Source organism: Triplophysa dalaica, chromosome 1 (genome assembly GCF_015846415.1).
Source record: "Triplophysa dalaica isolate WHDGS20190420 chromosome 1, ASM1584641v1, whole genome shotgun sequence".
Taxonomy (NCBI): Eukaryota; Metazoa; Chordata; class Actinopteri; order Cypriniformes; family Nemacheilidae; genus Triplophysa; species Triplophysa dalaica.
Genome location: NC_079542.1, coordinates 498,846 through 512,500, shown reverse-complemented (window position 1 = coordinate 512,500; position 13,655 = coordinate 498,846). Strand labels below are relative to the sequence as shown.

Sequence of the window (13,655 nt, the reverse complement as noted above, 5' to 3'; positions counted from 1 at the left end):
AATTTAAAGAAGAAAAAGAGAAATATGTTTCTATACAAAAATGGTGGGATATTGGAAAAGTCAAAATAAAACAATTATGCCAACAATACACTCGAAATGTCACAAAAAATTTAACTGAAACCATTGCAATGTTAGAAAAGGATATCTTAAAGGCTCAAGAGTTAATACAGACAACCGGTAATCAAGATCAAATTGAAGTCCTTTATTCAAAACGAACTGCCTTATCAGATTCATATAGGAAAAAAGCACAAGGAGCATTGATTAGATCACGATTTCAAGGCGTAGAACACATGGATGTTCCTTCAAAGTATTTCTTTGGCCTGGAAAAAAAGAATGGCCAGAAACGTCATATTCAAAATTTGCGCTCAGATACTGGAATCATGTTATCAGATCCTTTTGAAATCCGTAAAAAAAGAGCAAATGAGTTTTATAAGTGTCTGTATAGTTCTGAGTACAAAGAAAATCAGACGATAAAACCAGATTTTTTTGAAGGACTACCAAAAATCTCCCAAAAAGCCAATGTGGAATTGTGTAAAGGCATCACCACAATAGAACTATATGAAGCTCTTCAGAGTATGGAGAATGGAAAAGTTCCAGGGATAGACGGCATCCCCTTTGAGTTCTATAAGGCTTTCTGGGGTATTATTGGAGAGGATATGCGAGCAGTTCTCAGTGATAGTCTAGCCGGAGGGCTACTACCGCTCAGCAGCCGCAGAGCAGTTCTTACCCTCTTACCCAAGAAAGGAGATTTGGGTAATATCAAAAACTAGAGACCTGTCTCGCTTTTGTGCTCAGACTATAAAATTTTGTCAAAAGCATTAGCAATTCGTTTAGGGAAAGTCTTGGAGGAAGTCGTCCACTCTGATCAATGCTATTGTGTGCCTGGAAGATCAATATCGGATAATATTTTTTTAGTCAGAGATTTAATGGAGTACTCGAAGCTGACTGAGTTAAATTTTGGCTTGATTTCCCTCGATCAAGAGAAGGCTTTTGACCGTGTCGAGCATGATTATCTGTGGGAAACATTAGATGCCTTTGGGTTTAGATTCGATTTTATAAAATATATTAAAGTTTTATACAGTGACATTGAGAGTCTATTAAAGGTTAATGGTGGTTTATGCACTCCCTTCAAGGTTGAACGTGGGGTGCGACAAGGATGCTCGTTGTCTGGAATGTTGTACACTCTTTCAATAGAACCACTTTTACATAGACTAAGAAAAGTTTTGAAAGGTGTCTCTTTAAAAGACTGTGATGATACTTTTAAATTGTCTGCGTACGCCGATGATGTGGTTGTTTTTATTAACAGGCAAACTGATGTGGACATTTTATGGAAAACTTTAAAGGATTTTAAACAGATCTCAGCTGCAAAGGTTAACTGGTCTAAAAGCGAAGCTTTTATGTTGGGAGAATGGACAGATGGAACCCCAAACCTTCCAGATGGATTAACATGGTCAAAAGGTGGATTCAAGTACCTGGGAGTATACTTGGGAAACAATGTTTTTCAATCGAAAAACTGGGAAGAGACTTACGAGAAGCTGAAGGGTCGACTGGATAAGTGGAAATGGATTAAACCATCACTATCTTATAGAGGACGTATCCTTGTTATTAACAATCTTGTTGCGTCTTCACTCTGGCATCGTCTAAATTGCATAGATCCACCATTATATCTGCTGGCAAAAATTCAATCAATGCTTGTAGACTTTTTTTGGGACAAAATGCATTGGATAATCCATAGTGTTTTATATTTACCAAAGGAAGAAGGTGGCCAAGGACTCATAAACTTGCAAAGTAGGGCTGCTACATTTCGAATGCAGTTCATACAACGGTTCTTGACTGGACCTGAAGCTGTAAATTGGAGACCAGTGGCTTCTGCTATATTAAAGACTACTGGTGGACTACAGTTGGACAAAACGTTATTTTTAATGAATCCAACAAATGTTAATGTTAAAAAACTACCTATGTTCTACCAAAATCTTTTTAAAGTTTGGAATACTTTCAAGGTGGAACGAGACAGCAGAACAATGTCCTTATACTGGCTTCTTCAAGAGCCCTTGGTTAATGGTGCTAGATTAAATCTAGTTTACGGTGGTGTTTCCATGTCTGAATATTTTATCAAAGCTAAAGTCATAACACTTGGACATCTAGTAAATGTAACAGGCCCAAATTTTACAGAAGTGGAGAAATTGTCAGCATTGTTGGGTTTTAATTCAGCACAAGTTATTGGTAAAGTTATACAAGGTTTGAAGTCCATTCTTACAACGGAAGAGAATGAAATGTTAATTAAGTATAGTGCTAAGGAAATTCTTCCCTTAGAGAAAGATGAATTCCCAAAGATCTTGTTATCACCAAAGTTGGATGAATATACTGGCTTTTTTCTAGACTCCGGAAAATTACTAGATTTAGAATTGAAAGAAGTGAATGGGAAGAAAATATATAAAACCTGTGTCAAAAATTTTAACAAGAAAACTTTACATGGGAAAGTAGATACACCTTGGCGTTCTTTTTTAAGTCTGGAAGAAAATGTAAAACCACAGTGGAGATCCTTTTATAAACCACCATTAACTAAAAAGAATGGAGATTTACAGTGGAGGATTTTACATGGCATCATTGCAGTTAATGCTTTTATTTCGGTGTTGAACCCAGATGTTGGTCAAGAATGTCCTTTTTGTTTTCAGAGGGAGTCCATTTTCCACACTTTTGCACTTTGTGATAGGCTTAAAGATCTATTTTCTGTTTTAAAACTTTTTTTTAACTGTTTTAATGTGGAATTCTCAACGCAGCTTTTTATTCTTGGTTTTAAGTATACAAGGACACGACAGAGGGAATGTCAATTGTTAAATTTTATATTAGGAAAGGCAAAAATGTCAATCTACATGAGTAGAAAAGACAAAATAGAAAAAAACTTTGATTTCAATGTGGTCTCAGTTTTCGCTGCCCTAGTTAAATCACGATTGCGAATTGATTTTTTATATTATAAATCAATCGATTGTTTATTAGTTTTTGAAGACATATGGTGTCAAAGAGAGGCTCTGTGTTCTGTTATTGAAAACAAACTTTATTTTTCCAATTTCTGTTGATTGTTTTTTGATGTTAAAGCCAAGTGATGTGTAAGGGTTGAGAAACTGTAATTAAAAGTTTTTGTTAAAAAATCAAAAAAAATCTCTCTCTTTCTCTCTCTCTTTCTCTCTCTCTTTCTCTCTCTCTCTCTCTCTTTCTCTCTCTCTCTCTCTCTCTCTCTCTTTCTCTCTCTCTATCTCTCTATCTCTCTCTCTCTCTCTCTCTCTCTCTCTCTTTCTCTCTCTCTATCTCTTTCTCTCTCTCTCTCTCTCTCTTTCTCTCTCTCTATCTCTTTCTCTCTCTCTCTCTCTCTCTCTCTATCTCTTTCTCTCTCTCTCTCTCTCTCTCTCCCTCTCTCTCTCTCTCTCTCTCTCAAGATTCAAAGGAGCTTTATATAAACATGCAGAAATACAGATTAAGATGAAAAATATCTCTCTCCCTCTCTCTCTCTCTCTCTCTGTCTCTCTCTGTCTCTGTTATGCTGGGAGCGTTTAGGGGTGTGTGGAGTTTTTCGTGGGGGGAGAGGGTGACTGTAGTACTATTTTCTTTATTTTCATCTTTTGAAAAATTTGTTAAAAATATAAATATAATATAAAAGAAAATATTGAGTTTTCTTATGTATCGGGCCTCATGTATAAGTATGAGCTCTTGAACACCTGCATGAACAACAAACATCTTATCTTAACTGCACTTACACCACAAAAAGTTTGACTTGTCGCATAGAGTCAAGGACGCTGGTATCTCTAAACAGTGAGATCATGTTTAACAAAGCTTTTTGTTTAACAAAGCTTTTTGTTTGTGATCTGCTTTGTTCGCCGGCGGTTGGCCATGAGGGGACGCTGGCTTTTATTATTTATATTAAACCTTTATTTAGATATCTGCCGGTTCCCGTCGCCTTCCTTTTAATGAACCTTTCTACATTGGTGCCGAAACCCGGGAGAAAGGAGAGTCGCCCCTGGGTCGAGTTGGGGTGGCTTTCGTCCAAGCGGGAGCTGGGGAGTTCACTCCACCTTGGGCGGACGAACGCAGGCTCCGGCCTCTGGTAGGCGGTGGCCGCACTCGGCACTCCCGCCCCCTGGTCCTCCCCCTCGGGGGATGGACACAGGCTCCGGGCTCTGGCGGACGGCAGCAACTCCACCGCTCCTGCTTGGACGAAAGCCACCCGACCTCGACCCAGGGGCGCGGCAGCAAAGGTCGCCGTCGCACCGAAGCTTTGGCGGACGCCCTTCGTCCGCGCTGCCCGAACTCTCCTGCACCCCAAGGCCACTCGGCGGCAATGACTCTTCGACAGCATGTCTCTCTTTCCTCCCAGGTTTCGGCACCAATGTAGAAAGAATCAAAGTAGGGAAGGAAGGAGACTGAAACTGGCAAACATTTAAACATTCAATCAAATATAATCAAAAGTAAAAAGTAAAAAGACAGCGAATAAAACATAAATACAAACACAAACATGTTCGGGCCCGGTCCTCTCTCCTAGACGGTCCGGTCGCTCGTTCACTTATTTGCTCCCGATCTCCTACGTGATTCGAGACCGGTGCGTGCACAGCTGGCGCTCATTAACAATTACTCACCGGTCTTGAACCACAGTCTCGCCCCCCCCACTCCACTACAGTTGTTTACTAAAATAGAGGTAGGAAAAATGGTATTTATTTTAATGAATGTTTATACCCCAAATAATGGGGTTGAAAGGATGGATTTGTTATGAAAATGAGAACGTAAATTCGGACACTTAATAGTAATGAATGTATTGTTTATGGAGGAGATTGGAATTGCACCACAGATTTTACAATTGATAGAAATGGTGAAGAGCCAGATTGTCAATCTAGTAATGTGTTGATAAAAGTATTGAATGAATTTGATTTACTAGATATATGGAGAATGATCAATAAAAAAGCCAGACAATATACTTGGCTTAAAGTATCTGATCAGAGAATCTGTGGTGCACGACTAGATAGATTTTATTTGGGTAAATTATGGAAAATAGGGTGATGAATACTTCCATTTTGCCTAACGGTTTTTCAGACCATCACAAGGTTATTTTTGTCAAAATGTATTTATTATTGGCATTTTAATGCTAAAATATTACAAGATGTTAATTTTTTTGAATTATTTGATCTGTTCTGGAAGAAATGGAAAATCATTGAATCAGTGAATCATTTGAAAATCTCAGTAAGTGGTGGGATGTGGGTAAAGTGAACATAAGGATTTTTTTGTCAGAATTATTCATCTTGTACTGGATCAGTGGTAAAGGAAACTGTGAAAAGATTACAAAGAGAGATTGAACTTTTAGAAAAGGAATGCTTTTATAATAATGAACTTGTGCCTTACGAAGGAAAAGGAGAGAGTTTGGGACTTTCCTACAGGAACAAGTAAAGACAGCGTTAATAAGGGCACGATTTTGCTTTATTAAAGACATGGACAAGCACTTTCTTTTTTAATCTTGAAAGGAAAAGTACAACACAGAAACAAATGTATCATCTTCGTCGCCATGATGGTTCTATGACAACAGATCCTGTAGAAATAAGAAAGTTGGCGGTGGACTTTTATTCACAACTATATACTTCTGAATACTGTGACACTCAAAGAGCTGATGATCTATTTAGTAATCTACCAAAGCTTGACCGTGAGCAGAAAAAGGCTCTGGATATTATAGCAACGATTTGCTGCTTGTTTTTAGGGACAGCTTGAGGAAAAGACTTTTACCGCTGAGTTGCAGGAGGGCTGTCCTCACCCTCTCCTAAGAAAGGAGACCTACAGGGGATTAAGAACTGGTGGCCAGTGGCCCTGCTTTGCTCTGACTACAAACTGTTGTCAAAAGCTTTAGCCATGAGGCTGAAATAAGTAATTGAGCAAGTAGTTTATGTCGATCAGACGTATTGCATACATGACAGGCAGATAACTGACAACAATTTTTTAATTCGGGATGTTTTGGACCTCTCCAGCTCATTAGGCTGTGAACTTGGTCTGATTTCGATAGATCAAGAAAAGCGATTGACAGAGCTGAACATCAGTACTTGTGGGAAGTGCTAGACATTTTGGTTTCAGCTCTAATCAATTTTGTATAAATAAAGAGGTTTCAAATCTCAAAAAAAATCTCCCTCTCTCTTCAGTTCATGTCACTGTGGTGGTAAGAGATGAAAGTCAGTGTTTCATTCAGATGGGGTTCCTATTAAAACTCGCCACACCACTGTGCTGTATTACAATCTCATCGAAACGACGGTGAAATTTTTAATCTTCCAGTGGATAGGTAGGCAGAGGGTCCCAGAGCTTTTTGAAAAGGTGGGAAGCCTCTACCTTCGGTCCTCACGAGCGGCGGCCTTAGTTTCTCTAAAAGCGAGAATCCGCCCGAAGTTTCACTTTGGCTTCCTGACTTTACCTAAAGTACATAAAATGATCTTATTTTATCTGCTTTTTGACATAGCAAACAAAAATGATTATCTTAGAATAGAAGATATGCTTTCTCTTGTATCACATAAATGATCAACAGTTAAGTATGTGGTCTTGTAGTCTCTGTCACTGTCTCAATTGGACTCGGTCTTGACTTGGACTCAAACCTCTTTGGACTCGGTCTTGAATCGGTCTTGACTAGTCCTGGTCTTGGACTCGACAACAGTGGACTTGACTACAGCCCTAGTCTGTGTGTGTGTATTCGTGCATGCGTATGCGTGTCTGGGTGTGTGTGTGTGGTCCTCCTGCTGCTTGTCTCATTACTCTGATCATGAGAAAGATCTATAACCGCCCGATCTAAAGCAGATCCTAAACACACTTCAATACTGCAGCACACATACACAATCATCTGCATGAATGCTCTTCAGATACATTCACTCACAACCTCATGAAGATCTTTAACACTAACATGACAATTCATTACTAGTTTCACATGTGAATGTTGTGTGTGACCAACAAATCTTCTGCTGAAGCAAACTGCCACCCAAAACACATGAGTACAACTAAAGTTAAGTGTTTATCATATCAACAAATCATATTCAGCCTCTAAAAACAACATGTTTACTGCACCTTTACTGTAATAAAACAAGGATTCATTTTGTTTGTGATGATGTGTGTGTATATAACATGCCTCTATGTATACAATGTAATACGCAACGCTGTGCAAAAGCTTTGGCTACCATTAGATTCCAGAAATGTTGTGTAATTCATTCATTATTTCACAGCCTGTCTATTAGAATACATCCAGAATAAAACAGCATCTGTGGGCTAAAGGATTTACTTGGAAGTATTTGGTAAAACACTGAAGAAAAATCAATCTATCTCTCTTTACGGAATAGAACCCATCGAGTAAGAGAGAGTTGAGCTATTCAATAAAGTTTAAACAACTCTTTCAGATAACCATTCTACAATATCCCAGATACTATTGGCTGTAGGACACTGACACTATTTAAGCCTCTGTTATGGCTGGAACACTCTAAAAGACAAATTCCAAAATTCATTACAAGTCATTGCAACAAAGTGTACAAAGCAGCCGTTAGCCCGCCGGGTGTGGTTCTTACTATGTGAAGCTCCAGATAGTCCCCGAGACCCTTAGCACTCTCCACCCGCACCAGCACAGCTTCTTTCAGCTGTGAACTGAAGCCCACCGCCAGCCGGTCTGCCCGCGTGCTCGGCCGGTCGTTCGGTGGCCACGTGTATGTGATGAGGGCTCCTCCACGACCGAAGATATACGTCGTCCCAGCTGAGAGAGAGAGAGAGAGAGAGAGAGTGATGACATCATTGAAACGTTCTACTGTGAATCATTCAGACAACACACATGAGGTCAACATCTGTCCACAGACAGACTACAGTGGTCAGATCACAGAGACTTCACACGAGCACACACACACACACACACACGCACCATCACACACAAACACACACACACACACACACTCACACACTCCCACAAACGCACGCACACACACACACACACACACACGCATACACACAAACAGAGAACTGGATCATTTTTGTCAGGCCAGACATTTTGACACATAGAAACACTGGAAGCCATTTTGTGACTGAGTGTGTGTGTGTGAGTGTGTGTGTGTGTGCGTGTGTGCCTGTGTGTGTGTGCGCCTGTATGAGTGCGTGTGTGCACCTGTGTGTGTGCGCGTGTGTGTGTGAGTGTGTGTGTGTGTGTGTGTGAGGGTGTGTGTGTGTGTGTGTGAGTGCGTGTGTGCGCGTGTGTCTGTGTGTGTGTGCGTGCGTTTGTGTGAGTGTGTGTGTGAGGGTGTGTGTGTGTGTGTGCGTGCGTTTGTGGGAGTGTGTGAGTGTGTGTGTGTGTGTGTGTGAGGGTGCGTGTGTGTGTGCGTGCGTTTGTGGGAGTGTGTGTGTGTGTGTCTGTGTGTGTTTGTGTGTGCGAGTGCGTGTGTCATCACAAATCCATAAACTTGAAGCTCTATCTGAATAATCTTATGACATTAATTATTTTTTTAAAGTGACAGACAAGATTAAGTGAGTTGTGTTTGGCTGTATTTTGTTAAGACAACATCAAATCTTTTCCGATTGTGCCCAAACAAAACTACACCGTTAACAAGTTGTTACGCAGAATGATTTGATCCACTGAATGAATGTTATCTGCATCAGTCTTTGATACGAATCTGTGACTGATGCTCTACTGGGACTCGTCAAACCAACTGTTGTTAGGCGAACACACAAACAACCCATTCATCCCAATGGAAGTGTCCACTGAGTGTTCACAGATGAAAAGTGTGGTGAGTTTTCAGGACAGAGATGAAAGTGAAGATGAAGCAGAACGCCGGTGTGTAAACAGGGAGGGAAAACAAACACCACACACTCACATTTCTGCTCAACTCAACACACATCTGCATACACAGACACAAACGTTGGGTTTCCATGTTTTATGGGGACATTCCATAGACGCAATGGTTTCTATACTGCACAAACTTTATATCATATTCCCTACCCCTAAAACTAACAATCACACAAAACTTTCTGGTCTTTAATATTTTAACAAAAGTTCATTCTGTATGATTTATAAGCTTGTCTCCTCATGGGGACCAAAAAATGTCCCCACAAGTACAGGGGATTTTTGATATTGCACACTGCAGAAATCAGTCGTAAAACTCTTTATCCACAGGGTAGAACAATCACCTCATTTACTACAGATAGCTTCATAAAAAACCTGCCAGATCTGACTAACCTTTCCAACAAATATAGAATCGCTCGACGACATGATCAGCAACATGGGCACAATTTTCTCTAACACATTAGAAGCGGTCGCATCTATGAAGTAAAAAAAAGATTAATGAAAAGATCATAGCAGCATGGTACAATCGCATCACTCGCGCCCTAAAAAGAAAAACCCGTAAAGTGGAGCGCAAATGGAAACAAACCCAATTAGAGGTCTTTAAAATTGCATGGAAAGACAGTGAGAACTGTTATAAAAAGTCACTAAAATCAGCAAAAGCCGAGCAACTCTGAACCTTAAAGAAACTAACAAAAACAATCCAAGGTTTTTATTTAGTACAATTGCTAAACTGACAAACAATCAGACTCCACCTGACCTGGCTATTCCGCCGCACCTTGGTAGCAATGAATTCATAAAAATATTTACAGAGAAAATCGAAAAAATACGAGAAAACATAGCTAAAACCAAACCTCCAAGTGTGTCTAAAGAATTAGCATCGACCATCACCCGATAAGAAAAGCTAGAGTGTTTTTCTCCTTTAAGTAATTAAAGTTATTGCAACATCCAAACCGACAACATGCTTATTACACCCCATTCCAAATAAATTATTAAAAGAGTTACTACCTGTTACAATTGAGCCCATTTATAACACTATCAATTTTGTCAGTAAATCTAGGCTTTACAGCGAATGAAACGTGACATTGACATTTATAATGTTCACTTCCAAAGCGTCTTTATTCATCTGAAGCTGATGTTCACTGAGACACAGAGAAATTGTGTTAAAACGTCAGTCCTATGGGTGGCACTGCAGAGTTCAGCCTGTGTTCTCGTATCTTTCTAGATTTGTGTTTGTAATGTAATCTTGTATTCTCTCTGCAGTTCTGACGGAGTCTGAATGTGAGGCAACCCTATGAATCAACACATCATTTAGAGAACTCCTGCAGGAGCAGATGTTATCAAACCAAATATAGATCTCACTTACTCAAGATTCCATCACACACACACACTCTCTGCAGGATTCAAATGAAGAGCAAAACACCAGCAACCCATCCATTCTCATCCTCTCATCCGCTTCTTCAGACTTTCTCAGACAGGAGCCATGGCCATTATCCATGCTGAATCAATCAGCTCATTTTGCCGGAAAGATCCACCAAGTGATGAATGAAGTTCTCTGAAGAAGAAATGAAATAACACTATAGAAACGATATCAATGAATATACACAGAAAACAAAAGCAAAAACTGCAGACATGCCAGAATGAAAACTATGAGCTTCCAGCCATTTCCATTTCCATTTAGTCATTTAGCAGACTCTTTTATCCAAAGCGACTTACAGTGCACTTATTACAGGGACAATCCCCCTGGAGCAACATGGAGTAAAGTGTCTTGCTCAAGGACACACTGGTGGTGGCTGCTGGGATCGAACCAGCAACCTTTGATTTACCAGTTCAGTGGTTTAACCCACTAGACCACCATCTCCACACACACACAATAAAAATTAATACTTCAGCCAAATCCTGCTCGGCAGCTGCTGCATTTCATCCGAGCCTATGATCAATGTGCATATGTATGAATTAAATTCACTCTGTTTCAGCAGGACTAGCAAGCACCAAACAATCAAAATGCGTCTCGTCAACACGAGGAGCTGATTTTCTCAGGTCTTTTATCTTGAGGAGCATGAATGACACGCTGTTGAGGAACAGCCGAATCTGAGAATCCTTTGGAACAGAGGAACACACATGTGAGTGTGTCTGAGAGCAGGAGTTTATTTTCAGCACTGCGGCTCTGGACAGCGCCTGCACATGCAGCGGCCGCGTGTGACTTCAGCACCAGCACTGTGTGGACAGCTCCCTTCTGAGTAAACGTCAGCTGCCAGCCAATCAGTGACCAGGAGCCGAATCTCTCTCTCTCTCTCTGCCTCTATCTCTCTCTGCCTCTCTCTCTCCCTCTCTCTAAAGATTTAAGATTCAAGATTCAAAGTAGCTTTATTGGCATGATAAAAGAAAATTTACATTGTCGAAGCACAAGATTAAATATAAACATGCAGAAATACAGATTAAGATAAAAAATAAGATAGAATAAAATTAAAAGTCTATAAGTAAAAATCTATATATATATACATCTCAATATAAACAGAAAAAGAGTTTTAATTAAAGTTCTCAATGAGGGTGACAGTGTCAGTTTGTGTGTGTTGTCCTGTCAGTGTTGTGTTGTGTTGTGCTGGTTGTTCTTTGGTCGTGGCAGGACTTGACATATCTTGCAGCAGGTTTGAGCTTCTTGACTTTTCTCCCAGTATGTATGAGATCTTGTCCTTTTGTTGAAACTGGTCAAAGTCTTTGTGTAAGTTTGTAAACTGGGGGAAGAATGTTTCTCTGATGTGTGTGTAGTTGGGACAGGAGAGGAGAAAGTGCAGCTCTGTTTCCACTTGATTGTGTGTGCAGTGTGGACACAGTCGCTCTTCTCTCGGTGTCCATGTGTGTCTGTGTCTGCCCGTCTCTACAGTGAGCTGGTGATCACTGAGTCTGTACATGCTCAACACTTTTCTTAGTTTAGGGTCTGATACGCTTGTGAGGTATTCTGACACTTTATATTCTCTCTTTAGTGACAGATAGCATTCCACTTTACTTTGCTGAGCTGTTGCTTCTGTCCAGTGTTGGAGATATTTCTCTTTTTGTCTTTTGATCATTTGGTTTAGTATGGCTGGGGTTTGGGGTTGACTTGGGCATGTTTGGGGTTGTAGAGTTAGTTGTGAGATCAGTTGGATGAAGGGGTTTCTCTCTGGGCTCAGCTCTTGATGACTTAAGGCTTTGTGATGGAGTGTGTCTGTGTCGCTGTTCTTAAGGTGTGTGTAGAATTTTAAAGCTCTTTTTTGTATTTTAATGATTAGAGGATACAGTCCTAATTCTGCTCTGCAGGCGTTGTTTGGAGTTTTTCTCTGTACCCGTAGAATGTTTTTACACATTTCTGTTTGCAGAATCTCTATTGGGCTAATGTTTATAGCGAGATATGTGTAGTTCTTGGTGTGTTCTAGGGGCACGTTGTTTAGTTTTAAACGGTGATGTTGATTTTGGCTACTGGGCTTTTTTTGGAATATCATGACTCGAGTCTTCTTAAGGTTAACCGATAGGGCCCATGTTTGGCAGAAAGTGTGCAGGGTGTCCAGATGTTGCTGTAGACCCTCTTTTGTGGGTCACAGCAGCACCAGATCGTCTGCAAACAGGAGGCATTTCACTTCGGTGTCTTGTAAGGTCGGACCGGGTGCTGGTGACTGTTCTAGAGCTCCAGCTAATTCATTCATGTAAATGTTAAATAGTGTAGGACTTAGACTACAGCCCTGTCTCACTCCACGACTCTGGGAGAGAAAGTCTGTGTGCCTGTTGCCAATTTTAACTCCAAATGTGTTATTGGTGTACATTGATTTGATGATGTCGTAGGTTTTTCCTCCGATGCCACATTGAATCAACTGAAGAAAAAGTCCCTCATGCCAGATTGAGTCAAAAGCTTTTTTGAAGTCAACAAAGCATGAGTAGAGCTTTCTTTTCTTTTGGTTTGTTTCTTTGTCAATTAAGGTACGAAGAGTGTATATATGATCGGATGTACGGTATTTGGTTTGGAAACCAATTTGGCATTTTCTCAGGATGTTTTGGTTGTTTAGATATTGGAGAAGTCTGCTGTTAAGAATGTTACAGAGGAGTTTACCTAGATTACTGTTTACACATATTCCGAGGTAATTATTAGGGTCGAATTTGTCTCCACTTTTATGGATTGGAGTTATGAGACCTTGGTTCCAGATTGTGGGAAATATACCTGTACTTAAAATGATACTTAAGATGTACATACTCTCTCTCTCACTCTCTATCTCTCTCTCTCTCTCTCTCTCTCTCTCTTTCTCTCTCTGTCCCTCTCTTGCTCTCGCTTTTTCTCTCTCTCTCTCTCTCTCTCTCTCTCTCTCTCTCAAGATTCAAGATTCAAAGGAGCTTTATTGGCATGATAAAATAAAAGCTCTCTCTCTCTCTCCCTCTCTCTCTCTCTCTCTCTCTCTCTCTCTCTCTCCCTCTCTCTCTCTCTCTCTCTGTCCCTCTCTTGCTCTCACTCTCCCTCTCACTCTCTCGTTCTCTCTCTCACTCATGTTATGATCTTTATTTAAGAGCTTCCTCCAGAGTTCTGCTTGTCCTGACTGCTGATTCATTTTTCCATTAGCACAGAGGCAACAAACCACATACACAGAGACCTGACACAGAGAGAGAGACACACACACACCTGCAAGTCATGATGAGAGATACGGAGAGTAGAGAAAGAGAGAGATAGAGAGAGAAGCCACACACGAGCGGTTTTCATCACAACATAAAGCTTTTTCTCCAGCGGGTGTACGGTAATAAACACACTGACTCCAGCGGGACAAGAACATCTCTAGTGATGGGTGTCGGGGTGCTCTGAATGTCTTTCTCTACTTGA

At 40.4% G+C, this 13,655-nt stretch overlaps 1 protein-coding gene across 6 annotated transcripts in view; it reads right to left on the bottom strand.

Annotated features, from left to right (window-relative positions):
• The window catches only part of nrxn2b (neurexin 2b), a 401,147-nt gene that overhangs the window by 44,477 nt on the left and 343,015 nt on the right, over positions 1–13,655 (bottom strand). For all 6 annotated transcript variants that reach the window (XM_056746323.1, XM_056746365.1, XM_056746355.1 and 3 more), the window contains one exon: positions 7,566–7,747. In XM_056746323.1, coding sequence (XP_056602301.1) covers positions 7,566–7,747 — 182 coding nt within the window. The remainder of the gene's footprint in view (positions 1–7,565; positions 7,748–13,655) is intronic.